We start from the raw sequence: 27971 nt of genomic DNA, 5'->3' as shown, positions 1-27971 counted from the left end.
TAAGGTTAACAACCAATATATTTGTTGACATACAGTTTTTTGTTTTAGAATTAGGGAGGACACAACACAACAGATAGTAGCTACCAAAAAATAAAATAAAAGAGTTATGTTTTCTTTAAAAAAACAATTTGGTTGACAAGAAAAAAAAAACAATTTGTTTTGGCTGTCGAGGGAGGCCCAGTCAGGCTGGATACACGTGGCAATAAAGTGAGCACGTTGATAATTAAACACGTGTCAAGTTGTAGACGAACAAGTAGAGAGAAGCCTACGACGTCTACTACGCCCACTTGATTGATGATGGATATGCCCTTTTCCACGTGGCGCGGTGGGTGGTCGTCTTTTTTTTTTTTTTTTTTTTCGTTTCTTCAATAAATTAACTATAGGGAAAGTTTTCAAAGAAGATGATAATCCGAATCATTCCTATATATTTGTTGTCTGTCAACCGATAAAATCAATTTGTCATATGATTATTGTAATTCAAATGGGGCATATTATTAACTTGGAATTATGATTGGTTATATTAAAGGCCAACTTGTGCGGAAAAAAATATATATACTAAAAATAAAGTAAAGTATCCGTACTAACACATCGTCAACTATGCTTGTAATATAATTCATTAACATGATCTTTTCATTCTTTTCTTTTTTTCTCTTTTCCTTCAAAATTATAAAATACTGCAAATTGTAGTACTACGGTTTATCATAGTTAGTAAGCATTTGGTGCTTTGTTTTAAGGAAAAAACGATATTGTTCGTAGTCTCTCTCTCTCTCTCTCTCAAAGATCGAAAATAGAAAGTTCATAGCCTAACTAAGACGTTTCTTTCTCCCATTCTTCTCTTTCGATTTTTTTTTTTTTGGATTAATGGAGATGATAAGAAGAGGTGGTGGGATCCCCAACGGCGTCGTTCAAGTACCTAATCTTGCTGCTAACAATCTCTTGCACAAGTATTTCATCTCAAGCAACTATCTTTGTCAAACAACAGACTCTGATCAGAGCCGGGAACAAGAATCGAACAAGAAAGAAGCTCAAGAAGAGGAGGAGGATGAGGAGAAAGATGTTGAGCTCACGTTAGGTCTTTCTCTTAATGGACAGTTTGGTACGGATCCGAGATCGAGGAAGAGGAAGAACTCTGAATTGGGTCGATCTTCTTCCATACCCCAAGGTTTCTTTTTCGTCGATGAGCTAAGATCCGGCGGCGGAGATACGCAGCGTGGTGTTAAAGACATGTTCCAGCTGGATCGGACGCGTTCTCTGCCTGTTGTCGTAACCGAGATGGAGACAACAGAGAGGAAGAGGATGCGATCGGAGAAGACGAGGGCATTTATGGAATCTCCGGTTCATCCTCTGTCAAAAGATAAAAACAGAGCCCAAACCGCCGAGACAGAGGAAGAGAAGGCGAGGGCGTTTTTGGAGTTCAAGATTCCTCCGACGAAGGAAAAGGATGAAAAAGATCGGTTCGTTGTCTCTGGTCCTGTCAACGGCGGGAAGGGTAAAAATGCGAGGAAGAAGAATGTGCAAGTTTCGGGAATGGAGAAGGCGAGGAACATCCTAGAAGACATGCCGTGTGTGTCGACGAGAGATGTCGGAGCCGACGGGAAACGAGTGGAAGGGTTTCTGTATTGGTACGGAGGGAACAAGGAGGAGGTCAAGATAGTTTGTGTTTGCCACGGCAGTTTTCTTTCACCGGCCGAGTTCGTTAGGCACGGCGGATGCACCGTGAGCGACGACAACAGTGGTGGTGATGTTACCATTAACCCTCTTAGACATATTGTTGTTAAACTTCCTTCTTCTTCCTTGTAGTTCATTTGCTAGGGTTTAATCCCAACTAATACAGAGACTCTCTTTCATTCTTTTTCTTTTAGTTAAAACATCAAAGTTGCTATTAAAGATGAACCCCAGTCAGGTTTAGAGATTGTAAATACATTTATAGAATACGCGGTGTATTTGCATTGATCCATTAAGCTTTCATATACTGGGTTGGAGAATTAATGAACTTGAGTTGGTTTTGGAGTAATCTATTTGCTTGTTCCTCGGTCTTAAGCGTTACATAATCTGCAATGAACTTTCTAAAAAACAATAATAATAAACCCCACAAAACTTTGTATTAAAAACAATTTACAAGTGGGAGAGAAACAAAAAAATTAGCTACAATTCTTCTTTCTCATATTTTTATGTATGTTCTGTTTTCCTTTAGAGAGACCTAACAGAGAGATAGAGAGAGAGAGATCAACCTTCCTATGCCTTCCCCTTCATATAGACCCTCGAGAACCCCATAGGAAACTAAACCTCTCTTCTTCTTCTTCTTCTAACTACTACACAAACAGGTTTACACAAAAACTGAGCAAAGAAACTTTTTTAAGAAAATTAATAATAATCGGTGCTAACATGACGGAGGCTGCAGCTGCTTCAGCCGTCTTACAACTTGCTTCATCGTCGGTCTCGTCGATAGAGAATCCACCGTACACACAACCGCTAAATGCAGAACCTCTACTAGATCATCATGCGGACCCGCGTCCCACAAACCCGCTGTGAAAAACTCCTTTGCCCTTCCTTGTCTCAACAGCATACAAGCCCATTGCACGATGTTGAAACCGTTACCGTACGACACAAACGACGGATCCAGTGCTTTCTTGTCCGAAAGCAGCTCTAGAAGCACCACTCCGTAGCTGTAAACATCTGCTTTATCCGACACCCGGCAAGTCATCGCGTACTCGGGTGCTACATATCCAAACGTACCCGCCACACCTGTTGTTGCGTGTGTTTCCGAGGTCCCAAGCAATCTCGCTAACCCGAAATCTGATAAGTAAGCGTTGCAATCATCATCCAGTAGGATGTTGCTCGGTTTAACATCTCGGTGAAGCACCCGTGGGACACATTGGTCGTGGAGGTAAGCGAGTGCTCGAGCAATGTCCAGGGCAATCTTGTGAAGAACTCTCCAATCTCTTGTGGATCTTTCTTGAATGAATTTCTCGAGGTTGCCTCCTGGGAGATAGTTGTAGACCAAGAACATCTCGGTTTCGCTAGCGTGATAACCAATGAGAGTCACAAGGTTCGGATGTCTAAGTCTACCAAGAGTTTTGATCTCTGCATGGAACTGTTGGACACCCTGAAACCGTCCAATCGAGAGGCGTTTGATTGCGACGACCACATCTTGAGATATCTCTGCTTTGTAGGTCGCTCCAAATCCACCGTTTCCGATCAGATTGCTTGCGTTGAAGTTTCCTGTGGCTCTAACAACATTGTCAAAGGTTATTGGAACTCCTATGTCCATGAACATAGTGACTTCTCGCTTCGTAGTGGCCATGATCTTCGATTTCGGATGCCATTTCCTTGTGTAGAAGAAGAGAATCACAAGAGCGATCAGAACCGAGAAAATAGCTGAAGCTGATGCGATTGAGGCGATCTCTAGCGAGTTAAATCCATCCTTTCCTTGCGACTCAGGTGGAGAGTTTTCAGCAGGGGAAGATGCATAATCCTGCGTGATAGAATCTCCAGCAGAGTCTCGGGAATCAGAAGACGGCGTTGTCAGAGAAAACACATGGCAAGGTCGAAGATAGGGGTTTCCCTGAACAGTGCTGCATTTGGTCAATCCATTGGTTGAAGGAACTGGACCTGACAGATTGTTGAAGGAAACATTGAAAACCGCAAATGTAGCAAAACCTGACGGGATTGGACCAGAGAGGTTGTTATTGTTGAGAAGCAGCACAGTGAGATTCTTCAAGTTGACGAAATCATGAGGAATGCCGCCAGATAGATGATTTGAAGAGAGATCAAGAACATCCAAGGAATGTAACTGACCAAAACTCTGAGGAATTTGCCCTGTGAGGTTATTATTTGCAATCGAAAGGTATGCCAAAGCTGTCATCTTCTTCCCAAGGCTTCCCGGTATCTGACCTTGCAACTGATTCCAGCTCAGATTAAGAGCAACAAGTGAACCTAGATCACCGAGACTCGATGGTATTGACCCGAAGATCTGATTCAACGAAACATCAAGAATCTTAAGAGAAGCGCACATCTTGTTTAGTCCTTCTGGAATCCGACCTGAGAGCCTGTTGAAGCTTACATTGACATAAACTGCTCTGAGTTCGTCACAGTAATCAAACAGGTTTCCTGGGAATTGCCCGTACAACTGATTCCCTCCAGCAGAAAATATGTAAGAGACTCGCTTTCCTAACCGCTCCTGTGCAAGTGGTATAGACTTGGGAGTACCAGTGAAGTTGTTGTCTGCGAAGTTATGAAACACGGCAGGACCTCCATCACCTCCAAGATCCACTAGGGAAGTTCCAACTTGGGACTTCATGGTGAAGAAGGATAGATAAACAGATGATGGGTCGTTGTAAGATTCGGTAGAAAACCCATCAAAGTAAACAACAGTAGGACAATGGGTTGTGGTATTGTTGAGAAACTCAGGGATGAAACCTGATAAGCTGTTTCCGCCAACATCAAAGACACTCATACAGGGGACTGAAATCTCTTGGAGAAGCTCTCCCGTAAGCATATTCGAGCTCAAATCAAGAAGACGAAGGTTCCTACATTTACTAAGACCGACAGGAATTTCGCCTTTAAAGAAGTTCTGACCCAAATTAAGCATCTCCAAGTTTTGACACAAACCCCAATCTCTCGGAAACCTCCCTTCTAACGTAGCTCTTGGCACCCAAAGTATCTTTAGTTTTGGAAGCCTAGTGATTTCCTCCGGAATTCCACCTTGATAGAAATTAAAATCCTCAGTCATCGAAGTTAAATCAGCGCCAGGAGGTAAATCTGATACCCCTCTAATGCTGTTAATGTCATCATACACATTGTACAGATTTGATAGCACGAGAACAGACAACGAAGAGCAGTTCCCAAGTTCAACAGGTAATGGACCACTAAGAGTGTTCCTAGAAACATCCAAAACCTCAAGCTTCTGAAGATTCCCAAACTCTAAAGGGATAGTCTCCTCCAATGTATTTATATACAGCAACAAAGACCTTAAACTACTACACTTGCCCAAACTCTCAGGAATCCTCCCAATCAAGAAATTACCAGACAAATCTAAATGCTCAAGCTTTCCACAGTTATCCCCAATATCTTTAGGCAAAGAGCCCTGAAGCCAGTTTAAAGGCAAGTGCACCACTCTGAACCTCCCAACAAAACCAGGAACAGTTCCATTCAACCTATTACCACCCAAATTCAAAACCTCCAACTTGGACAGATTCTGCAACGAGTTAGGGATTTCACCTGAAACTCGGTTAAACCCTAAATTCATAACCCGCAAATTCCGTAACCCAGTAAACCGAACAGGCAATGACCCGGTAATCAAATTCCCTTCCAGATCAAGAACTTCAAGCTTCTCCATTCCCCAGATTCCTACAGGAATCTCTCCGCTAAACGAATTGAAGGGCAGAGATAGAACCCTAAGCTCTGTGAGACCCACGACTACAGAAGGCAAATCCCCGACCAAAGCTCCATGATTTCCGGTACAATCCCTCCGGATACCAAACCCATACAGCGGAAACTTACCGATATCACCACAAGTGAAACGATTCCGACTGGTTTTGGAACTCCCTTTATCGCTTCCAGAGCCAGTAATGTTAAGAGCCGTGACTCGAGAGTTCGAATCGCAAGATACACCAAACCAGGAGCAGTAATCTTCGTTATCCTCAACCCAGCTAGCGAGAATCGAACTAGGGTCCGACACCGTTTTCTTAAACCGAAGCAACACCGATTTGTCCGAGTCAGCTGCTAAAACAGTGATTTTGCCGGTGAGACAGGTAGCAGCGAAACAGAGTAACCAGAGCGAGAATACAACGTTCGAAGGCATCATCTGTCTACGGAAAAAACGCCATTTGATCACTGAAGAAGGCAAAGAAGTCATCTTCGTAACTTATCCCCAAAATGGTTTTTTTAACACCAAAAAAAAAACCCTAAACCCACCTTCGCAAAGTCTGCTAATTTTGCAATTGAAGAGCAAAAGATCCTTCCTTTTACCGTTCGAAACAATCTCAAGGTCTCGACCCTTTAACCCTAATTTGGAGGGGAGGATGATGAGAAGCTTTTTAGTGAGAGAAACAGATGAAGCAGAGAGAGAGAAGAGAGAAGAGAGAGGAGAGAGGAGAGAGAAAGAAAGATATGAGAATTCAACACTGTCACTGAGGAAGACGCGTTTTTTTTCTTCTCTGTTTTTTTTCCGTTAATAAAAAAATATCTTAAATGTTTTTTTTTTTTTTATGCAGAAAATGAAATTATTTCTGTGAATAAAAGAGTTGGCTTGGCTCACTTTGCTTACTTCCTATTGGCTAACAAACCCTTTTTATTTCATTTATCTATAGTATAGTTTTAAAAATTTACAAAATAAAACCATGTTGTAAAGTTATTTTAGCATTGCAATCTCACCGCATCAAATCGCAATAGGTACATGATTGATAACAGTAGGTACATGCGAGCGAGATTATCTTATCACTAAATTTGAGGTCACATTTAATTATTATGAAATAAATTATGTTGAGTCATAATAAATGTAACGATCATTCAACTCTACTCCTAGTATATATATATATATATATCTCCCCAAGACGTATCAATCTCTCATCGACCAATGTTATGCTAAGATCTTGAAGCTATACATTTATTACAGATACATATATGTATATGGACATGCATATATATTTCAAATTTACTTGTTAAAAAAGCTTCATAATCTAGCACTTACCCTAAAATTATCCTCCTGCCAATGAATAATTAAAAAAAATACATATTAAATGCATGTGACAAATATGTGTTTCTTTATAACAAAAATATTGAGAAATTGTAAAGTGAAAAAGGGACAGAATCGCCTCTTTTCAAGGATATATTAACTAAAGGAAGCTTCAAGATAAAGCAAAAGAAAATGTTTTTTTTTTTCATATATGTTGGACATGGGCTCGCCCCAATATGCCACTCGGCCCAACAAGACGAATTCCGTGATTCCGGTCCGACCAAAACGGATGCAAGTCATTAACAATCCGTAAAGGACAATCTCGGGAATTCACGATGGGAACCCTAGAAAACCCTCGGTCTACAGTCCACTATATAAAGAAACAGTACTCACTGGAAAAAAGGCGGAGGACTCGCATACAATACCCCGAGAGCAATACTTTGCGTCTAAAAACTCTTGTTATTCTCTGTATAATTTTCTGTTAGCTTCCGAGCTCGTCGTGACTCACTCGTTAGTTCTCCTGTGAACTGACGAGCACGATCTTGACTCGTTTTAGTGACGACCTCGCATTCCTATCGTTAATAAAGAACAAACTTCACTCTTTCCCTCTAAAATCGATATTTACTTAGTGTTGTGCAATCCCCAGTACAAACAATATATATCAATTTATAATTTTGTCATGTACCCAACACATTAGCCAACATTTATGGGGGATAAAAAGAGTTTGAGTTTTAAAACTTTTTAAATGAATAATTAGAAGGAAAAAAAAGAAGTTTGGTTTTTTTAGTGAATTATATCTGTGTTTTAGCTACTACTTATAAATAATACGCAATGAAAAGTAAATAATGAAATGTGGTCCTTGTTTGTATGCATCACCATGACATAAGAGTTATATCATCCATCGGCTGGTTTGTAACCAAATTCAATCGAACCAAAATGTGGTGTCAATGCTAAAAACTGGAACTCGATTTGGATCAGCACTCTTGGATTACAAGTTTACAAACAAGAAAAATAAGATTTTAACTACTTCCACACGTACACAAATCAGAAAAAGATGAAGAAGACAAAAACGCTTACAAAAGCCTCATCTACTTGAATAAACCGCATTTTGAAGGACATTGGAAGCAAGAGAACCAACCCATTCTCGAAGCTTTCACCGATTGCGTTCGAGACTCGAATTTTTCCGATGCCTCCCGTTGTGGTTGTGGCTGTGATTCCGGCTGCAACTCAGTTAGCGTACTAGATTCTGCATAAGGCTGCGGTTGCGGTTGGAGCGGTAGTACCGGCGACAGAGGCAGCTGGTACTCGGGTCTTTGCTTGTGGGATTTGATTTCCATAGATGGCGTTTTGATAACTACATCATCTTTTTTCAATCTGTTACATGATTTCCGAATAAAATAAATTAGGGCTTCATAGGTTTCTTCCTTCCTAAGAAATCATCAAAAGAAGATCCATAGATTGCAATTTTGCAGAAAACAACTTACACTTGGAATGCGAAAGAGGCAATGCTGTTATTGCTGGTGTCCGAACGACAAGAAATGCTCGGAGAATGTGAAACTATACTGTTCGAATCTTCTGGTTTGATCTCCTTCACAACTTCTATTACTTCTTTCTCTATTGGAACTTTGGTTTCAGTTTCTACTAAAACCTCCGCTTCTATCATTTCTTCAAATTCATCGTCGCTCTCGAGTTCACTAACCTTCTCTTCTTTGTCATCATTATCATCAACCTCAGAGTCTGATATCTCGACCTGGTATGGTTCCTCCTCTGCATGAATCGTCTCTTTCTCAGATTCATCTGGTTTCTTTACCGGAGGAAGAGGAAGAGGAAGAGGAACCGGGTTGTTTTGGGTTATCATCTCAGCCGATCTCCACCCTGAAGCAGCTCCGTCATGGATGCTAAACAAGGACTCGTTAGAAGCTATACTCCATTCCATCGGATTACCCGGTTTACTAGAGAAAACCGAAGATGGAATCCGGTTTGGATCATAAGCCTGATGTGACTCTCTCAGTTTCTGTGCCTCAGAAGCAGATAATGATGGCTTGGGAAGAGGAAAGTGTCGGATATCAAAGTGTCCATCTGAAGAATCAGATGTTATCGATGAAGATCGTGACGATGAAAATGAACAAATCGAATTATTCCATTGCTCTTCTTTGATTTCGGTTTCTGTTTCCATTGTCATCTTACTGAGAAAAAAAGAAACAGAGCGCTCTGTTTTTTTGTGTGTCTGATTGTATAAAACAGACAACAAAGGGGATCGAGAATTTGAAGAATTGAAGACTGAAACTTATGAGGGTTTATTCTATCTTATTTATACAAACGTAACACTAACAACAATAGAAACAAGAGTAACAAAAAAACAAGTTTGAATGATGTTTGTTATGTTTGTTCGATTTTAAGTTAGCTAAAAGTATTAGTTTCAGTTAAACGAAGTTAGTAACGAGATTAAGAGAAAAACTTAATTTAGTTTCTTATTTAAAATGTGTGATTTACTTACCTCTATTTTTAGCAAGAACATATTGTAATGGAAAAAAACAGCTCACTACCGTTGTTAAACATTCTAGAAGGTTACTATAAGAAAAGCATAATTGTTACTAACAAAATCGGAAAACAATACTAGTACTAATATACTATACCGTTTTTGTATGAAACCAAGATTACTTATTCAATTGATTAATATTTTCTTTTTATAAAACGCGAACTGCGAACATAATAATCAAGAAATACATTAACCTCAACGTTTGAGAACATAAGATAAAAAAGGTACATCAGCCAAGAACAATGTATTCCGTTCAAGCCACGAAACTTGCGATGTCTTCTTCAGCAACTGACAGATGATAAACCAGATTCCGGTTTGCGTAGTTCTTGAATCTGAATGAAACAATTTGTTTAAAAATTGACGAGCGAGTTAGTAAATCTCTAAACCAATAGAACAAATTGAGGAAACCGGTTATTGATTTGACCTTGGTTTGGTTAAAGCTAGGTGGGATAAGAGAACCGGAAGCTTTTCTGGTCCTTGCGAGAAGACCTTTAGTAACTGGAGACATCATTGCATCAGTTGGGCTTCTGTACCTGAGAAAGAGATAAAAACAAAAACAAATTGATAATTTTAAAGTACCAATCGATCTGGTTCAAACAAGGCTATTTCACGTTAACCGAGTTATATACCTCTCCGGGTACTTGAAAGCTATAGGAACTTTTAGACGATCCGGGGTTCCGATTTTCTTCATTGGCTCGTTGGTGGAGGAGGAGACTCGAGCAGAAGGAGGAGGAGATTCATGACTCCGGCAAGATTCCAGGAGCGGTCGAGGCGGAGATACAGGGGTTAAAACGGTGGTTTCTTGGTGGTCGGGTTGGATTTTGATCGGTGTTTCAAGATTTGGTTGTTGAGAAGACGCCATTAGAGAAGAGATAAGAGCGATAAAATTGAGTGAAACAACGGATTTGGGTGTATGTTTAATTTATGTCTGTGCATTTGGCTGAGAACATTACCGTTATAGTGGCAACGGTCGGATTTTTTTGCATTATCTAAAAGTCTGTGTGGACAATGAGATTAGTGGACCGTTTGTATGTAAAAGGATGTGTATATATATTTTTAGTAAAAAAAGATTAATCCAAAACCTCTGTATCTTGACTTACATTTTTAGAATATTGTTTTCCATATAAGTAACACAAATATATATTATTCCATAACAAAGAAAATTTTAAACCTCTGTATATATTTTTTAAAAAAAATAGTAGTGACTAGTGAGGCCAGGCCCAATAGAGGAGGTGTCGTCGAGGAAAGTTTTGTGGCCCAGAAGATGAGAGAGACAGAGTGTAGAAGGAAGTAACAGCGACGTATGATTGGACGGTGACATAAGGGACTGTAAACAGCACGTGAGGGGAAGCAGAGATTCACCGCTTGGTGTCCTTAAAAACGTCACAGAAAGAGAAATAGAGAGAAGAAGGAAAGGAAGGAAGAAAGAGACTGACACAAAACTCTGAATCTGTTGGACAAAAGAAAAAAAAATATGCGTAAGCAAAAGAGTTTCTTGTTCTTGATATGACCTTAACACTATTTGACCTCACTCACTCACTCACTCCTTTTTACCAATCTCTTCTTATCTTACTTATTAATCATTTCATCTTTTGCTTTCTTATAGAAAACAAAAAAAAAACAATACAAATATGATCTGTATGATCAGTATTTCAAACAGCAGGAGGACACGAAAAAGAGTCATTATTATGTGGCTTTAAATATCTACCAATCTCATTTGCCAACTACTACTCCTGTGCTTCTTTAAATACCATCATTTTTCACTTTTTATCAGTTTCGAATTTTTATTTTCCTTACAACGTTGGTGATGATACTTTATAAGCGAATCTGAAATATAGAAAAAGAAGGAAAAAAAATCTGCTAAGCACGGAAATAGAATCTTCTAAAGCAGTTGTCAGATCTTTCCCAAATAAAGGCTTTTACTTAATAGACAAAACCACAAAAAAAAAAAACGCGATATAACCCTAATAATTCTATATTAGAAAATTACGATTTTTGATTATGATGTTATATAAGTTGTTGTACTGATGTTGTATAGCGCGTTTGTTGGATATTCGTATGTAACTTAAATGAATAGATAAATTCATTCAGAAAACTGTATAAGTCCAAAAAAGCATTATATCATGGCTGTTGCTGATACGAGGCGAAGCAGTGTATATGGTGTCACCATTAATGGCTTCTTCTCCGGTAACTTCGCGTGTACGTAAATGATGTATGAATATTATTAACCTGACCTGAACAGCCAATATTTTACATTTATCGATAGCATGAATGGTTTATGTAGTCGTCAATAAAGGTATACATACTTAAATGCGCTTGCTAATTCAAAAAGAGTCAGCTAGGTCTAAATATTATTATCAAATCGACACAATTAAAACTTGAATACATAGAGAGAGAACTATTATAAAGAAAAATTTAGACTTTACCTGCCAATATTAATTCTCTAAATCTGATCATCTCTATCCACCACATATGTTATAATTTATGGGCAAGAAAAAAATGCGTTACAGATTATAATACGAAAGGGGTCATTTATTATAATGACCTATGAAAAGATGGTCAAAGTTGTAGGTTTTTTTATCAGTAAAGAGAGAATACTTTTTGGTTTTTCTTCTAACATCGAGACATCAATTTCTTGCATGGGTCCAACTATTCAAAACAATACACCAATTTATATTTTTCAAATGTTTATATATATTCACTAAAAAAGATTGTAAGAATAGAGAGAGACCAAACATTATTGAGAGAATTTTAACTTTGATATTTCGAGTTATGATATTTTATTAAATACAAGGAAGGAACTATATCACCTAGGTTGAATTTCTTTAATAGGGAAAAATGTCTGGTTTTATACAGCTGAGTTTTACCTCAGATTTTATCTTTTGTTTTCGTTCCTTTCGATTGATAAATTAATTAGATCTGACTTTGAATACAATCTTGATTTGAATATAAGCATTTAAGCAAATTATGGTATAACTAATTACGATGGGTTAAAGAAAAGTAAAGTTTTGTTTTTTTTTTTAATTTATGTTCTTATAATTCACTTTGGTTTAAATAATAACGAGCTCTAGCTAGAGCCTATTTCTAAGAGCAGCAATGTGTAATCTTTCAGAGTTCAACATTAGATCGATACTCTAGTAGTTCCTCTTTGGGATTCAATGGAAAACCTTGCTTTTGTGGCAGCACACAATGCTCAGACTTATTCAGAAACCAATTTCTATGCCTTAAGGGAAATTTATATAAACTATAAACTATAAATCCTACATGAGTTTCACAGTTGCTCTCTAATTCCAAAGCATATATCTAATTCATATCATTAGACAAATGCTGTGGCAACATGCAAATGTAATCAAACAAGTACTTTTCTATCATATCGTTTAAACACTCTTGGCCATATTGTTATACTATCGTGCATGTGGTGTATGTATATAATGGACACACACGATTGATTTAATGCTCTGTCATATCAAATAACGTATTTACTATTACAAGCTGGTGGTGTCATTGAAGTCATCATTGTATCTTCTTCCAAATTCATAAAGTTACTGTCACTGATAATATTGGTGGGCCATTTTTTCTTACCATCACCCATTTTTTCGCTATTATTTATCTTTTTTTCTCAAATATGTTTTCTATATCAGAGCTTTGGAAACATAAACAACTCCATAAACCTACACCCCAAAATAATAAAACAAAATATTTTTTTCCAACCTAATAATGAAAGATAGTAGTATCTGATTTAAGTAAAGTATAGTTTTGGTAGAGTGAAAATAACTTAGAAGTAGTGGTCTAATGGATTTATTGGTGATATTTATGTTTAGAGACAAATATTAAAATATTACTCGTAATTTAACATTTGCATTAGAAACATAAAATTTTAAATAATAATAAAATTGCAAGTGTCCATTTAATGATTATATGCCGATTAAAAACATATTGGTTCAAAGTACAAATGCAAATTGGTACCACACGAGTTAGGGATTAGACTTTTTTTAGTCAATTGTACTAATCAACTGCCAAAACAATGGGGGTTTGAAGTAAATATGCTAATAACTTTATTTGTTTCCAAACTATATATATTTAATATTATTAAAACAATTACGATGTTATTTGAATATTATCCTCATTTCGGCTATCTCACTCTCTCTCTTTCTCTATTTAAGGCAGGCAGGCAGGCTAAAGGTAGAACTGTAGAAGCCAATCTCAAAAGTCTCCGACACACTCTTAGATTTTCTCTTTCTCCTTCTTCTGGCCATGGCTATGGCAAAACGTGTAATGTTCACCATTCTCATGGCCATACTTGTAATGACATCTCAAGGAAGAGTTCAAACAGAAGGAGGAGAGAAAGAAGCAGAGGCAGACCGAATTACGTCACTTCCCGGTCAGCCTAACGTCACGTTCGAGCAGTTTTCCGGCTATGTCACCGTTGATAAACCCTCCGGAAGATCACTCTATTACTGGCTCACCGAAGCTTCTGACCTCCCTCTCTCCAAACCTCTTGTAATTTGGCTCAACGGAGGTAATTTCTTTTACCAATTTTTTTTGGTTTTTTAATTCTTTTTGCGTGTGATTATTTTTGCTTTTATTTTATTTGGACATTTATTTATTTAATGTATTTACTCAATAACATTATAAATCTCGCTAGAACTAAGTCTCTGTCACACTTCTTGAATGGGTTTGCGATAAATTCCTTTGTAAATTTTTAATTTATTTAAACCACGCTTTATCCATGAAACTGGATTTATCCATTTTATTTTAGTATTTGTTATAATTAACTATATTTGGGTTTGGCCTACTGAAGCATGAGAATAACGCCCCAACTACTAATGGAGGAGAGTCACCATGTATTCGAGCCCATATTTTCTCAAATAATATCGAATAGAAAAAAACTAAAGTCTTTTTTTGTTTGTTATGTTGAACATATTATGATTTTTTACTTAGATTATACAACTTGTCATTACAATAATGCTCTATGTACAACTTACCCAAAAAAAAAAATGCTCTATGTACATGCATGCATTCAATAGAAGATGGTTGTAATTTCTTGTTAGATACGTATATATTGCTGGAAAAAGTTATACATTAAATGCAATATTCAAACTAACATTCATAGACGCCATTAAATACACAACTAATTTTTGGTCTCTGCTTTAATTTGTTCACTTAAATAAATTCTCAGCCTATATCATTCATATTTTTTTTTTTCCTACTAGGGGGTAAAATAAATTACTCAACCCCTCTCTATTAAATGTCTTTATGTATTAGGACCGGGATGTTCATCGGTAGCGTACGGTGCGTCGGAGGAGATTGGACCATTCAGGATAAGCAAAGGTGGGTCTGGTTTGTATCTCAACAAGTTCGCGTGGAACTCAATCTCCAATCTCTTGTTCCTCGAAGCTCCCGCCGGCGTCGGCTTCTCTTACACTAACCGTTCCTCTGATCTCTTCAACACCGGTGATCGCCGTACCGGTATATTTATAACAACTCCCTCTACGGTTTAACTTAACCGGTTTTTTTTGGTTATTGAGACTCTGTTTCTTGCAGCCAAGGATTCGCTTCAGTTTCTGATTCAATGGCTTCACCGGTTTCCGAGATACAACAACCGGGAAATCTACATCACCGGCGAGAGTTACGCCGGACATTACGTTCCTCAGCTCGCCAGAGAAATCATGAATTACAACAAACGCTCCAAGACTCCCATCAATCTCAGAGGAATCATGGTAATTATCGAAATCAAGATCCTCTGTTTCCGTTGTCGAAACCGTTTTGACACCCGGTCGGTTGCGTTGTATAGGTTGGAAACGCGGTGACGGACAATCACTATGATAACCTTGGAACGGTGTCGTATTGGTGGAGCCACGCGATGATCTCCGATAGAACGTATCATCAGTTGCTAAACACTTGCGATTTTAGTCGCCAGAAGGAAACTGACGAATGCGAAACCCTTTATTCTTACGCTATGGAGAAAGAGTTTGGTAACATCGATCAGTACAACATCTATGCACCGCCGTGTAACAAGTCAAGCGATGGTGGTGGCGGCTACACTGGTTCCTCCGGTCGCCGTACTATGCGGCTCCCTCACCTTCCCCACTCCGTAAGAATCTATTATCTCCTCTGTTTCTTCTTGTTTGGTTCTGGTTCACTTGTGTAAATTAACTGGTTATCTATGGTTTAGTTTGAATAATTTTCGTTTCCCGGTTATTGGGAATAGGTATTGAGGAAAATTTCAGGGTATGATCCATGTACCGAGAGATATGCAGAGATCTATTATAACCGGCCTGATGTTCAGAGAGCTCTTCATGCCAACACCACTAAGATTCCGTACAAATGGACAGCTTGCAGGTTCATACCAAAACCTTGAGAAGATTATGTTAATTATTTTTCTTGTATAGCTTGACTTTAACTAGAATTTGTTCTTTTGTGGTAGTGAGGTGCTAAACCGGAATTGGAACGACACAGATTCATCGGTTCTTCCTATATACCGGGAAATGATTGCTGGCGGGATTAGAGTTTGGGTTTTCAGTGGTGACGTTGATTCAGTTGTACCAGTGACGGCTACTAGATACTCACTTGCAAGACTTAGCTTGAGTACCAAAGTTCCTTGGTATCCTTGGTATGTCAAGAAACAGGTATGTATAACTCTAAAACCCCGAATCTTGTTTGGTTCTCTCCGGTTTAATCAGGAAAACCAATTTGAACCGTAATGGTGGATTTAGGTGGGAGGATGGACGGAAGTGTACGAAGGACTAACGTTCGTGACGGTGAGAGGAGCAGGTCACGAGGTGCCATTGTTCAAGCCACGTGTTGCTTTTGAGCTTTTTAAGTATTTCTTGAGAGGCAAGCCACTTCCAAAGGCTTGAGAATAAAATATTTCAAGTCAAGAGAGATTGTTAACATTTGAAATTGAAATCATGCCCGAGAGAAAAGAAAATGTAAAGTTTGGGTTATGAGATGGTATTTAATTAAATCTAGTCTATTAATGACAACAAGTATTTAATCTATGATTGTTTTAGTCCATTTGTACTTTCTCTTAAGGCGAATTGCGAAGATCATGGTTGTGGAAGTTAGGAAATGTAATATTGAAATTAGAATGCCTGATTTATTTTGCAAGTGAAAATCTAGTAATACATTTTCATATATGTGAAAATATCGTATTTTTTTTAACTTCACAAGCCATGAATGAAAAAATTAAAATGATAAGTAGTACTTACTCAGTTACTCTATGATTGAGTGTCTTAAAGCTTTTCTATGTAACAATTGTTTCTTGTCTTTTTGTCTTTATCTTTAATTAATTTGATCATATTCTCTGTTTTTTAACAGCAATTATTTAATAATTAATAAAAATCTTAATACTGTGTGGTTTAGTCACCAGTATTAAAGTTTTCTATTTAATGTAAGATGCATTCTTTTTTTTCTTTTTTTTTTCTTTTTCATTTTGTTGTTTTGGGTTAAAGTCTGTATTCTTTCTTAATTTCATTTACTTATATATGATCATTTTTCTTATTTATAACAACAAAGCTGGAAAGAAACAAAAAAAAACATAATGATTTGGCAATAAAAAGATATTAAATACCATTAAATCTAGTTAAATCTCCTCCTAAAAAATACAAAAAAAAAAAACCCATAGACAAGTGTAACAAGCAAATGTTGGCTTAGGCTCTATAAAAAAGAGATGTCCGATGAATTTATCAAAATTGTGAATTTGTTCTGTGGAGTCTCTTTGGTTACGACAGAGTATTGATTTTTTTTTCCTTTTGGGAGAAGACTACAAATGGGTCAAAGCAAGGAGAAACGTAACCGGACATCCAAGTGGTCGGAGCTTTGTCCGGACCTGCTGCGATGTGTCTTGGAACGTCTGAGTATCACAGATTTTAATCGAGCTAAATATGTTTGTTCGTCGTGGCACTCTGTTTCGAGAGGCTGCGCACCTAAACGAAATCAGATTCCATGGTTGATTTTATTCCCTCGCGACGACATTATCAACAACAACAACAACGACAGTTGCATGTTGTTCGTTCCAGACGAGAGAGACAGAGTTTACAGAACGAGAGATCTCGGTGTTGACTTTGTGCAGAGTTGTTGTCTGGCTACTTATGGTAGCTGGCTTCTGATGATGGATACTCGTTCAAATCTCAACATTCTGAATCCGTTAACCGGTGAGAATATTGCTTTACCAATTACTACTACAAAGTCTGTCGTCCCACCTGAGCTACCAAAATATGAGAGGCGAAGCCTAGCTTGTCTCTGGATTGACGATAGAAGCAAAGATTACGTAGTTGTGTGGCAGATGCTTGATGAACTGGTCTTTACCAAGAAAGGGAACAACAACTGGCGATGGATTGCCTCTACTTATGGTGGGTATGGAAAACAACTGGTTTACGAACACAGGTACCAGAAGCTCTATTTATATGAATATGAAGTCAAGGTGTGGTGTCTATCTAGAGATGATCCACTAGAAGAATTTGAATTCTATTACTATCCTCCACTTCTGTATACTTTTAGGGATTTTCTAACTGATAGAAGGAAAGACGAAGAGAAGTATAAGAGAGAAAAGGAGTTGTATATGAGAGAGTATGTTGACAGCAGGCTAAACATTGCAGTGAGTACTGTATCTGGTGAAGTTTATAAGGTAGCTAATACACTGCAAAAGTCGAAAAGATGGCTCTTTTGCGTCAGCAAGATGAACCCTATAAACCGTTGTTGGCAAGTAATCGATTCTCTGGGCGATGAGGCGGTGATATTAGAACATGGGTATTACTGTTCTCGCCAAAGACGTGCCAGGGTTCAAGAGAAACTCTATCTACTTCAGTGGTCTCGATTATGGCAGAAAGAATCCAGACCATATATTTGTATTTGATCTCACAACCCAAGAGATTGAACGGTTGCCTCAATGTGTAATCTCCTCTATACGATTCTCTGATGCTCGATGGTTCTTCCCTGGTTTTAGCGGTTAATTAGTCTTTTAGAGTTATTTGCATCCAGTTTGTTTTCACAAGTGTTAGTGTAGATTGCTCATGAGCAAAAAGATATCTGTTTTTTTCTGTATAAAAAAACAGAGTTTCTCAGTGTATAAGTTTTTCTAATCTAGTCTTTGGCTAATACTGTGTTGGTTCCTCTTGTAACCTAAGCAGCAAGAGTCGACGAGTAGACACTTATTATTCTTATACATATACATGCCTAACGTGAAAGTAAAAATAAATTCCAAAGAAGAAAATTAATCAAGTACAATTTCTTATTATATCATTACTCTTTCTCTACAAAAGAGAAAAACTATATATATAATAAACTGAAAACAAAAGGCTATTGAAATCAGTCAACGACATCAATTTTTTTTTATTATTCCAATAACGAGATGAGAATAGAAGAAAAGAAAAACAATCCATGGCCTTATTATTGTGTACTATAACATCATAAGCTGGCCTTAATTATGTATATCCAATTAATAAACTAAATCAGGAAAACTTATTAACTTTTAAACCAAGAAGCTGGAGAGGCATCGTCATATACTCATATCATATGTATAATTAGGTATATCAAATATTATTCGAAACGACTCTGGCAAATCCGAGAGATCTTGCGATATCTAGTAAACTATAGTCCAAACAAGCACATGATTGAAGACACATCGATCATATATGTCAGCTCCAAAGATAACTTGCTCCATTATTATAGCCATAGTTTGACCCGGCTTATAATTATCCTCATCTGAATCCCTCCATAGGTCATCTAGCTAGTCACCATACAGTACATAGATTATATGTATTTTTAATTATTTATATATTTATATTATTTTATGACTATAATAAAATGATTTTTATATATAAATTTTTTGATTGTTTGATACATTGAGTTAATTTACATTAAATTCTATATAAACATAAATTATATGTGCGATTATTTATATATGGCAACAAATTCGTTATTTTTGGTTCTTTGAAATATTAAGTAAATATTAATGGAAAAATAAGCAAAACATATGTAAAATATGAACAAAACATAAGTAAAATATTTGTATCTATGTGTTTTCACATAAAATATACTCTCAAATATCTTACTATCTATTTCTTGCTTGATTCTACTACAATTTGCTGCATTAATAGACAAGTTCTCCCTCACATTCTTATTGTTTTTCATTTTTTTGATTGAAAATTTGGATAACTTGGAGAGATTGTAATTAAACGTCGTAAAAGCTAATGAGTCTCTCATTAAACGTCCTCCTCATGGCTTACCCAAAAAATGAAAACCACAAGTATGGACTACTGAGAGAGACACGCTTATTTATTTTCAATTTTTGGTTTTTGGTCATTTAGACGCTCGCTAATTTTCCTACTGGAGATTTTTCTTACGCGTTCGCTATACTTATGTAACTCTAAACCCAAATCATGTTTGGTTCTTTCCGGTTTAATCAAGAAATCGATTTGAACCGAAATTGTGGATTTAGGTCGGAGAATGGACGGAAGTACGTGTACGAAGGGCTAACGTTCGTGAGCTTTTGAGTTTTTAAGTATTTCTTTTGAGCTTTTTAAGTATTTTTTGAGAGTCAAGCCACTTCCGAAAGCTTGAAAAATATTTCAAGTCAAGAGATAGATTGTAACATCTGAAAAGGATTTTTTCACTGTCACTGATAGAAGGATAGATGAAGAGAAGTATCTGAGAAAAGAGGAGTTGTATGTGAGAGAGTATCTTGACAGCAGGCTATACGATGCAGTGAGTACAGTATCTGGTGAAGTTAATAAGGTAGCTAATGTAGTTCAAAAGTGCAAAAGATGGCTCTTCTGCGTCAGCAAGATGAAATCGTATAAACCTTTGTTGGCAAGTAATTGATTCCCTGGGAGATGAGGCGTTGATCTTAGACATGGGTATTACTGTTGTGGCCAAAGATGTCCCTGGGTTCTAGAGAAACTTAATCTACTTCAGTGGACTCAATTATGGCAGAAAGAATCCAAACCATATATTTGTCTTTGATCTCACAACCCACAAGATTGAACCGTTGCCTCAATGTGCTTTCTCCTCTATACGATTCTCTGATGCTCGATGGTTTCTTCCCGGGGTTTAGTTTGGTGTTACAAGTGTTAACACTTGTAACACTAACGTTAGTGTAGATTGCTCATGAAGATATCTGATCTTTATAATGTATTACAAAAAAAAAAAAAAAAAAAAACAGAGTTTTCAAGTCTCTTTCGATTCTTCTGTGTGTGTGTATCAATAAACAATCTATACAAAACGCCAAACTTAAGGACGGCCATGAATCTTGCACTCTCTTGAGACTTGGCTACTCTCTTACATGTGACTGAACTAACGCAAATTTTCAAACATGATAAGAGAAACAACATCTCTATATCAACGAAGACAACGTTGTGGTTTCGATTATTCTTAGGGTTTAGACCTCAGGTAATGGAGTTTGATGATATTCTTCACATTTTTTTTTTATTAAACAACGCATCATCATACATATGTTATTTCATCCATTTTTCTTTTTTGAGGGTCCAAATATTTATTACTGTATCAAATATCTAATACCAAAAACCAAACTTTAGGACGACCTAGAAAGCATCCAACACTTTATAAAGTCTGTATTGTTGGTTGTTAATTTACAACATTAAGAGTTTTGTCTTTTGGTTATCATAATTTTCTAACTTACAATATACGTAAGCTTATTTGCTCTCTTATGATATAAACAAGTCAAACTTTGGGATCAAATTAGTCTTGATTCCCAAAGAAAGACGACAAAAGAAAGATCAATTATAATTCGTTGTCTTCGTTGTCGAATTATAATTATAATTCGTTGTCGATTCATCCTGTCTTACTCTTAAAAATTTCCCTATAAATGAATCAAAACCTTTGATTTGGATGATAACTCAAAACAAAAAAAAAGATATGATAAGGCCACATGTTGTGGTCATACCTTACCCAGCACAAGGCCATGTTATTCCTCTAATGAGTTTCTCACGTTACCTTGCTAAACAAGGAATCCTAATTACATTCGTAAACACCGAGTTTAACCACAATCGCATCGTCCGTTCCTTAGAAAAATCGTCACATGATGATTATTATGTTGGGGATGGGATCAATCTTGTTTCAATCCCTGACGGTTTAGAAGATTCACCGGAAGAGAGGAACATTCCAGGGAAGTTGTCTGAATCGGTTTTGCATTTTATGCCTAACAAAGTAGAGGAACTGATCGAGAGGATGATCGCGGACAGTAGCGGTGGTACGATCATAAGCTGTGTTGTAGCGGATCTGAGCTTGGGATGGGCAATCGAAGTTGCGGTTAAGTTTGGGATCAGACGTGCCGCTTTTTGTCCCGCCGCGGCTGCATCTATGGTTCTTGGATTTAGTATTCAGAAACTAATCGATGATGGTCTCATAGATTCCGATGGTAAGAATAATAAACTTTTCGATCCGGTTTTGATTTTTCTTTTTGATGTTTTAGAACTACAAAGAAGCCTTATAGTTATAGCTATTGTTACTATATCGTATATGCAGGGACTCCGAGTGTAAACAAGACAATTCAACTATCTCCTGGGATGCCGATGATGGAAACAGACAAGTTTGTGTGGGTTTGTCTGAAGAACAAAGAATCTCAAAGGAACATATTCCAACTTATGCTTCAAAACAATGAGTCAATTGAGTCAACGGATTGGTTGTTGTGTAACTCCGTGTATGAACTCGAAACGGCAGCACTTAGATTGTACCCACAAATATTACCAATTGGTCCCGTTGGTTGGGCTCATAGTCTTGAAGAGGATTCCATTTCCACGTCACTAGGAAGCTTTTTACCTCAGGACCGGGATTGTCTAGATTGGTTGGACCAGCAGATTCCCGGTTCGGTTATATATGTTGCCTTTGGGAGTTTTGGGGTTATGGTCAATGCTCAGTTAGAAGAGCTAGCAATCGGTCTGGAGCTTACCAAAAGGTAAAAATTTGGGACAACTTGCTCAACTCTGTGATTATTATTCACTAATATCAAGTTATGTTGACTCAACAGGCCGGTCTTGTGGGTCACCGGCTCCGGTGATCAACAACCAATCAATGTCGGGTCGGATCAGGTCAAAGTGGTGAGATGGGCACCACAACGAGAGGTCCTTTGTTGTGGAGCAATTGGATGTTTCGTGAGCCATTGTGGATGGAATTCAACTTTGGAAGGAGCCCAAAATGGCATACCATTCTTATGCATCCCTTATTATGCAGACCAATTTATCAACAAAGCATATATATGCGATGTATGGAAGATTGGATTAGGATTTGAAAGAGATGAACAAGGAGTGGTTCCGAGGTTAGAGGTCAAGAAGAAGATCGATGAGATCATGAGAGACGGTGGAGTGTATAAACATCGAGCCTTGAAGATTAAAGAGATCATGATGAGAGGCGTTGCAAAAGATGGAGTTTCTTATGAGAATCTTGATAAATTTGTCAGCTGGATCAAATCACAAGTGAATTGATAAAAGTTTCAATAGATTCGCAATGCATGCATATTATTACAATGTTTCTAAAGAAAGATAAAATGCAAAAGAAATTAAATGTATCCAATTCAAGCTTTCAACCAAACATCCAACAAACTTATTAGTGTGTATGGGAAAATTATGAAGAGAACAAAAAATTAAAACAGAGGATCTCTAACATTTTCCAGTAGAGGATAAAGAGTAAATTGGTACATTTATTTTACCAGCGATGATGTGAAATTATGAAAGATACAGTAAGAAAAAACTCAAAAATAATGAATCCATCATCACCTTGTTCTGCTCTCTCCGCCTACGGAATCTCCCCGTGGGCGAACCTTGCGGTTATCTGACCGTTGTTTCAGAGCCTTAGTAACGGTTCCAGTAGGTTCTGCGTCTGAACTTGTTGTAGTCTGGCAAATCTTGGATTGGACCGATGGCTGAGATCGCAATGTCCTGCACATAATCACATAAGCATTCACTTAATCACTCTTGGGTGTTGTTGTACTCTTGTTTAGCAGTATAAACTCCATATCTCGTTTTTTTTTTCTTGCATTTAAAGAAGCCTGGAGGATAGAGAGGGAGAGAGAGATATGACTTACCTTGTCATACATATATTTGTTGGCAACACGTTTTACCGTGCTGGCATCAACAGCATCAATCCTAGCAAAGAGTTCAGCGATTGGGATTCTACGCCCATAGGTCAGCAGCTGCACATATCACAAGAATTGATGCGTTTTAGAAAATAATGGTGTTGTAGAGCGGAACATAATGGGATGCTGAGGTTTGTTTGTTTTTTATTGACCAATGCACTTTATTAAAACGGGGAGACAAGCAAAGTATAGACTTCGTTAATCTTTGACCAATTCAGTTATAAATTTATAATGTTCTACCAAGTTGCTTATATGATTCAAGGCATACCTGACGACCAATATCTTCAGCAATTGGGCTAGTTCCATCCATGTGAAGTAACAATGATGATTTCAGCTGCAGAAAATTTTAAAATTAGTTGGCTTAAAAAAAACTCGGAAATAAATGAACACAACTGATTTACACATGTAACTAGCTAAAGCTAAATCTGGGGAAAGAGAGACGACATTAGTTGGCTGCTAACCTGATTCCGTGCACGTGTCACATCAGCGTCTGAAACTCGGTAGGCCAGCTTGGTTACCTCATACATGATGGCATATGATAGATCATCTAAGCAATCGGCCTGAAAAGGTAGCTTACATATGAATATGCTTATATCGAGGAATTCAACAAAGAGATAACAGCTAAGCGAGCCATGGAATTCTCGGCTGACCTTGGCAACTGCATAAACGCCGAACAGTCCAGTATCCTTGTAGTTGGTGTTAAATGCCATTATGCTTTCTGCTATTTCATTAATGGCAACCCTCTGAGTAAGGTCAGAACTGCACATAGAAATATAATGCTCATCAACACATTCAATACAAGCTTTTCTTTGAATCCATGGCTAGATATATTAGCCAGAGAGAAAACTCACCCCACATGTTTTCCCCCACCAACATTTTTGTTCCAAGAACCCAACATAGTTTGCATAACCATAAGAGCAACGGAATCTGGATCTGTCCAAGATGCTCCCTCAAAGGCAACAGCAAATTGTGCAAGGGGTAGGTCGTCATCAATCATTCGGACCTGCCAAGAATTTCAAGGGTTAGAGATTTAAGAAAGAAAGAAAGAATACTGCTTAAAGAGAAGTAGAAATCTTGTAAGTTGTGTCTTTACCTCAGAACCAGTAAAACTAGCAGGTTCATTGGCAACTAGTTGAGAAGTAGATGTTGGATCAGATGACAACTTGGTAAATAGCTTCTTCACTTGCTCAACAACTTCCTCATGATTAACAGCTCCTGCAGCAGCAATCACCTGACATATGTTTCGGATGAAGCAACATAAGAATCCTAACAAATTCAATAACCGATTGTAGGAAATGATAAGAGGTAACGGAAATGAATACCATCCTGGAAGCTGTGTAGTGAGTCTTAATGTAATTCTGTAGGTCCTCTCTGGTGATAGACTTGACGTTCTGAGCAGGCCCCAGAATAGTTCTTCCAAGGGGTGTATATTGGAATGCGGTAGCATGTAAATGGTCAAGAACCACTTCATCTGTTTGTCCCTCCACCTACGGCCACACAAATTACCAAAAAATTACAGTTTAGGGTGTATTCTATTTTTAACCTAGGGAAGTAACAAATAACTCTGATGTCGACCAAAAACAATACGGCCAACATATGACTAAGCCAATTAAACCCTCAAAATGCGACAAATAATACAAAACAGATCAAAGTTTTCATTTTTTAGGCACACGGGAAACTGAAACTTAAGTGTATTGGTCTAAAAAACAAACAAAAAAAAAACACAATAACATCTCTTTATCCATCATGTGAGTACGCCAATACAACCTTAAAAAGAGGCAAATAAATGAAGCCATGATAAAGTTTTCATATTTAGGCACACGAGAAACAGAAACTTACGGTATTGATCTAGAAAAACAGATTACACACTACCAAATCTGCTTATACAGCATAAAATTTAAGCCAATGAAAAGATAAATCGAGAACAGAACAAAAAGTTCGAATTTTTAAGTTAGACAGATAAATAAAAAGCATACCTCTTGCATTTCCCTGAGGATGACATCACGTTCCCTGTTGATTCTGCATTCCTCGAACTTGGAGTTCTGTAAGATATCAGCCAAGACATCCAAAGCCTGGTTGACATTCGAATCCAACACCTTGGCATAGTATGTGGTCTGTTCCCTCGATGTATACGCGTTCAAATGACCACCAATATCTTCGATCTCTTCCTCCAACGCCCTCACAGTACGCCTCGACGTGCCTTTGAATATCATATGCTCCAGAAAATGAGCTGTTCCGTTGGTCTGATCCGACTCGAACCGAGATCCAGCGTCGATCCAGACTCCAACGGTGGCGGTCTTGGCCGAGAGATTGGACTCAGTAGCGACTCGTAGACCATTGGGCAAGGTTGTGACACGGGTCTCCGGAGCTGACAAGATGTGATTGTGGGAAGCTAGGATCGGAATTGGCGATGCGTATTTAAGGAACCTCTTGTCCGGATTCTCGAGCTTCTTGATCTTACTTTTAATAAGCTCGGCAGCGTGATCGTATGGCATAAGATGCGGCGGCGGCGGGGATGGAGTCGCCGGAGATGTGGATGCCGGCGCCGAATTGATAGCTGAAAACGAAGAGGAGGATCGTGTCACTTGATTCAGAGACAACCGCCTCTGGGATCGGCGAGCTAGGGACAGTAGATTCTTCATCGCCATTGCTGATGATGATGGCTTCTCTTTGCTCTCTCTCTCTCTCTCTCTCTCGCTCTCCTCTAGGGTTTGATTGAAAAAGCCAAAAATGGCAGAGACGACTCGCGATGCGAAGTAATAGCCAGTGGTTATGCGATTATAAAACGACGACAGTTAAGATACTATCAAGACGATGTCGTTTTAAGGACATAATACTAGTCAAATATTTTAAAAGACCGTATTAGGCCCATTATTGTAATTTGTTAATACTTAATTTGAGCTAAAAAGGCCGAATGAAGAAGACTGGGCCATGAGAACGGGTCCGAGTTTAAAGATCCGGATTCGGAGAAAACCCTAATCGAAAGAGAGTGAGCCATATATAAAGAGTTTGCTAATGGAGATTGAAAACCCTAGCCTTTGCGGAGAGACAAGACAGTGAGAGTTGGGAGAAACCCAGACGAAGATCACGCTTTCTTTCTTAATCTCTCGTTTTAGCTATGGCGACTGGTAAAACTGTGAAAGATGTCTCACCCCATGACTTCGTCAAGGCTTACGCTTCTCATCTCAAGCGATCTGGCAAGGTTAGTGTAGATGAGTGCTCCAAGTTCTTTCGTGTTTTGAGTAGAAATGATGTACGCTTTTATTATTTGTCTCCTTCAATTCTGAAATCAGAAATCTTTCTTTGAATTGAATCAGCCCAAGTCTCCACATATATGCCATGTGGTCGTCTTTGTGTGTTTTTGTTATTATTAGTGTTGTGTTAAGGTTGTCGTATTAATCATTTTAACCTGCGGAGAAATGTGAGATTGTTAATTAAGCTCATATTTTGATTTTTGTAATAGTTCTATTGATTTACTGCTTGTTGGTATATTTCTCAATATGGTCAGTATGATGTCTCTTGTTAGCTTATTTTGTCTGTTTAATCTATTGAAATATGTATCAATTAACAATAGTTGAAACCTAAGTTAATGTTTCTAGTCACACCTTTACTGGTTAATATGATACAAATGCTTTGAAATTCTCTAATAAGGTCTGTTGAATTTACCTGTTTGTGTCTTTCTCTAGACCATAACATATTGTGTCTGTTGTTTGTTTTCAGATTGAGCTTCCCACATGGACTGACATTGTGAAGACCGGAAAGTTGAAGGAGCTTGCCCCATATGATCCAGATTGGTACTACATCAGAGCTGGTAACCTCTCTTTATCTATCCTCTTGTCTCTGTATTTCACAATGCATATAAAGGTTTTTCTGATGAAAACTCTTGTTATGCAGCATCTATGGCAAGGAAGGTTTACCTTAGGGGAGGTCTTGGAGTTGGTGCTTTCCGTAGAATCTATGGAGGCAGCAAGAGGAACGGTAGTCGTCCACCACATTTCTGCAAAGCCAGCGGTGGTATTGCCCGACACATCCTCCAGCAGTTGGAGACAATGAACATTGTTGAGCTCGACACCAAAGGGTAACATTAATTAATACCTCTGCCTTTAAACATCTTCTCTTTTAGAGATCTTTGAACAATTCTAATAGTAACATTTTTTTTTCTTCTCTTCAGAGGAAGAAGAATCACTTCCAGTGGCCAACGGGATTTGGACCAGGTTGCTGGCCGTATTGCAGTTGAACCTTGAAGATCTTAATGTTCTTTTTTGTTCTTCTACTACTTTTCAGTCCATTGTGCTTTTAGTGTTTATCTTTACTTTTATGAACTGTTATCATCTCTTGCTGAAAGACTTCACTCTTAATGTTCAAAGATTTTAAAAATTTTGGTGGTGGCTTTGGACTTCGAAATTTATGTCTTCCTCCATTTTGGTGTTTTTGCGTCCCGATATATCTTAACCAAAAAACTAACAGAGCGCAAGTGCGATTAATTATTGGGTTAGATTTATCTTTTAATTGATTTACCCAGGTTGAACATAATGCAAATTCTAATCATAACAAATAAACGGCTAAGTGATTGTGGTTTTCTGAAGAACTAATGCAGACAAAAGAAACGATCGTATTTTAATTTGTGTGTGAGGCACGGTTCTTTTTTTTTGGATTAGTAGTTG

General features: G+C 37.8%; 9 protein-coding genes across 11 annotated transcripts; 5 read left to right on the top strand and 4 right to left on the bottom strand.

Moving 5' to 3' along the window:
* The first annotated feature begins 29 nt into the window (after nt 1-29).
* On the top strand, nt 30-1850 carry LOC104763771 (ninja-family protein AFP4). The gene has a single exon (XM_087500782.1). The coding sequence runs from the start codon at nt 862-864 to the stop codon at nt 1798-1800; it is 939 nt and encodes a 312-aa protein (XP_087356908.1). The 5' UTR covers nt 30-861; the 3' UTR covers nt 1801-1850.
* LOC104724088 (small ribosomal subunit protein eS19z) lies at nt 339-27711 on the top strand. The gene is made up of 5 exons (XM_010442839.3): nt 339-388; nt 26294-26509; nt 27028-27118; nt 27202-27385; nt 27479-27711. Exons 2-5 carry the CDS (start codon nt 26426-26428, stop codon nt 27549-27551), a joined length of 432 nt encoding a protein of 143 aa, XP_010441141.1. The 5' UTR covers nt 339-388; nt 26294-26425; the 3' UTR covers nt 27552-27711.
* On the bottom strand, nt 2078-6148 carry LOC104729779 (LRR receptor-like serine/threonine-protein kinase RPK2). 2 transcript variants are annotated; one of them, XM_087492729.1, is made up of 2 exons: nt 5917-6148; nt 2078-5810 (listed from the first exon to the last, which is right to left on the bottom strand). In XM_087492729.1, exon 2 carries the CDS (start codon nt 5804-5806, stop codon nt 2381-2383), a length of 3426 nt encoding a protein of 1141 aa, XP_087348855.1. In that variant the 5' UTR covers nt 5807-5810; nt 5917-6148; the 3' UTR covers nt 2078-2380. The 2 variants fall into 2 exon arrangements, with proteins under 2 accessions (XP_087348855.1, XP_010447456.2); XM_010449154.3 differs by having other exon boundaries at nt 2078-5835; nt 5917-6143.
* Nucleotides 7759-8952, bottom strand: LOC104728935 (uncharacterized). Its single transcript, XM_010448074.2, has 2 exons — nt 8161-8952; nt 7759-8050 (listed from the first exon to the last, which is right to left on the bottom strand). The coding sequence occupies exons 1-2, from the start codon at nt 8856-8858 to the stop codon at nt 7765-7767; spliced, it is 984 nt and encodes a 327-aa protein (XP_010446376.2). The 5' UTR covers nt 8859-8952; the 3' UTR covers nt 7759-7764.
* On the bottom strand, nt 9315-10320 carry LOC104728156 (uncharacterized). Its single transcript, XM_010447398.3, has 3 exons — nt 9845-10320; nt 9640-9748; nt 9315-9547 (listed from the first exon to the last, which is right to left on the bottom strand). Exons 1-3 carry the CDS (start codon nt 10075-10077, stop codon nt 9497-9499), a joined length of 393 nt encoding a protein of 130 aa, XP_010445700.1. The 5' UTR covers nt 10078-10320; the 3' UTR covers nt 9315-9496.
* LOC104727330 (serine carboxypeptidase-like 25) lies at nt 13316-16214 on the top strand. The gene is made up of 7 exons (XM_010446717.3): nt 13316-13734; nt 14481-14684; nt 14760-14935; nt 15010-15309; nt 15427-15557; nt 15643-15844; nt 15932-16214. The coding sequence occupies exons 1-7, from the start codon at nt 13470-13472 to the stop codon at nt 16073-16075; spliced, it is 1422 nt and encodes a 473-aa protein (XP_010445019.1). The 5' UTR covers nt 13316-13469; the 3' UTR covers nt 16076-16214.
* LOC104702979 (F-box protein At2g05970-like) lies at nt 16851-18314 on the top strand. Its single transcript, XM_087449928.1, has 2 exons — nt 16851-17603; nt 17718-18314. Exons 1-2 carry the CDS (start codon nt 16987-16989, stop codon nt 18070-18072), a joined length of 972 nt encoding a protein of 323 aa, XP_087306054.1. The 5' UTR covers nt 16851-16986; the 3' UTR covers nt 18073-18314.
* Nucleotides 21051-22763, top strand: LOC104724948 (UDP-glycosyltransferase 83A1-like). Its single transcript, XM_010443876.3, has 3 exons — nt 21051-21594; nt 21702-22131; nt 22204-22763. Exons 1-3 carry the CDS (start codon nt 21066-21068, stop codon nt 22655-22657), a joined length of 1413 nt encoding a protein of 470 aa, XP_010442178.1. The 5' UTR covers nt 21051-21065; the 3' UTR covers nt 22658-22763.
* Nucleotides 22721-26131, bottom strand: LOC104725843 (putative mitochondrial-processing peptidase subunit beta, mitochondrial). Of its 2 annotated transcripts, none has more exons than XM_010444945.2 (9): nt 25284-26131; nt 24630-24794; nt 24401-24538; nt 24159-24310; nt 23958-24066; nt 23769-23867; nt 23576-23641; nt 23257-23364; nt 22721-23110 (listed from the first exon to the last, which is right to left on the bottom strand). In XM_010444945.2, the coding sequence occupies exons 1-9, from the start codon at nt 25953-25955 to the stop codon at nt 23024-23026; spliced, it is 1596 nt and encodes a 531-aa protein (XP_010443247.1). In that variant the 5' UTR covers nt 25956-26131; the 3' UTR covers nt 22721-23023. The 2 variants fall into 2 exon arrangements, with proteins under 2 accessions (XP_010443247.1, XP_010443979.1); XM_010445677.2 differs by having other exon boundaries at nt 23253-23364; nt 25284-26078.
* Nucleotides 27712-27971: the final 260 nt, after the last annotated feature.

The sequence above is a fragment of the Camelina sativa genome, chromosome 1 (assembly GCF_030686135.1).
Source record: "Camelina sativa cultivar CO46 ecotype springtype chromosome 1, ASM3068613v1".
Lineage (NCBI taxonomy): Eukaryota > Viridiplantae > Streptophyta > Magnoliopsida > Brassicales > Brassicaceae > Camelina > Camelina sativa.
The sequence above is the reverse complement of the archived record's forward strand: the minus strand, read 5'-3'. Positions and strand labels throughout refer to the sequence as shown.

Bases quoted from the DNA above. Each gene is read 5' to 3' on its own strand.
- LOC104763771 (XM_087500782.1), top strand. From the start codon at position 862: ATGGAGATGATAAGAAGAGGTGGTGGGATCCCCAACGGCGTCGTTCAA.
- LOC104729779 (XM_087492729.1), bottom strand. From the start codon at position 5,806: ATGATGCCTTCGAACGTTGTATTCTCGCTCTGGTTACTCTGTTTCGCT.
- LOC104728935 (XM_010448074.2), bottom strand. From the start codon at position 8,858: ATGACAATGGAAACAGAAACCGAAATCAAAGAAGAGCAATGGAATAAT. The intron at 8,051-8,160 runs GTAAGTTGTTTT...ATCATGTAACAG, and splicing joins GCCTCTTTCGCATTCCAAGT to ATTGAAAAAAGATGATGTAG.
- LOC104728156 (XM_010447398.3), bottom strand. From the start codon at position 10,077: ATGGCGTCTTCTCAACAACCAAATCTTGAAACACCGATCAAAATCCAA. The intron at 9,749-9,844 runs GTATATAACTCG...TCTCTTTCTCAG, and splicing joins GCTTTCAAGTACCCGGAGAG to GTACAGAAGCCCAACTGATG. The intron at 9,548-9,639 runs GTCAAATCAATA...TGTTTCATTCAG, and splicing joins CTAGCTTTAACCAAACCAAG to ATTCAAGAACTACGCAAACC.
- LOC104727330 (XM_010446717.3), top strand. From the start codon at position 13,470: ATGGCTATGGCAAAACGTGTAATGTTCACCATTCTCATGGCCATACTT. The intron at 13,735-14,480 runs GTAATTTCTTTT...TTTATGTATTAG, and splicing joins TGTAATTTGGCTCAACGGAG to GACCGGGATGTTCATCGGTA. The intron at 15,558-15,642 runs GTTCATACCAAA...CTTTTGTGGTAG, and splicing joins TACAAATGGACAGCTTGCAG to TGAGGTGCTAAACCGGAATT.
- LOC104702979 (XM_087449928.1), top strand. From the start codon at position 16,987: ATGGGTCAAAGCAAGGAGAAACGTAACCGGACATCCAAGTGGTCGGAG. The intron at 17,604-17,717 runs GTACCAGAAGCT...GTATACTTTTAG, and splicing joins CAACTGGTTTACGAACACAG to GGATTTTCTAACTGATAGAA.
- LOC104724948 (XM_010443876.3), top strand. From the start codon at position 21,066: ATGATAACTCAAAACAAAAAAAAAGATATGATAAGGCCACATGTTGTG. The intron at 21,595-21,701 runs GTAAGAATAATA...TCGTATATGCAG, and splicing joins TGGTCTCATAGATTCCGATG to GGACTCCGAGTGTAAACAAG. The intron at 22,132-22,203 runs GTAAAAATTTGG...TTGACTCAACAG, and splicing joins GGTCTGGAGCTTACCAAAAG to GCCGGTCTTGTGGGTCACCG.
- LOC104725843 (XM_010445677.2), bottom strand. From the start codon at position 25,955: ATGGCGATGAAGAATCTACTGTCCCTAGCTCGCCGATCCCAGAGGCGG. The intron at 24,795-25,283 runs GTATGCTTTTTA...GTGTGGCCGTAG, and splicing joins TCCTCAGGGAAATGCAAGAG to GTGGAGGGACAAACAGATGA. The intron at 23,111-23,252 runs GTCATATCTCTC...GATTATGTGCAG, and splicing joins ATATATGTATGACAAGGTAA to GACATTGCGATCTCAGCCAT.
- LOC104724088 (XM_010442839.3), top strand. From the start codon at position 26,426: ATGGCGACTGGTAAAACTGTGAAAGATGTCTCACCCCATGACTTCGTC. The intron at 26,510-27,027 runs GTTAGTGTAGAT...GTTTGTTTTCAG, and splicing joins ATCTCAAGCGATCTGGCAAG to ATTGAGCTTCCCACATGGAC. The intron at 27,119-27,201 runs GTAACCTCTCTT...CTTGTTATGCAG, and splicing joins TTGGTACTACATCAGAGCTG to CATCTATGGCAAGGAAGGTT.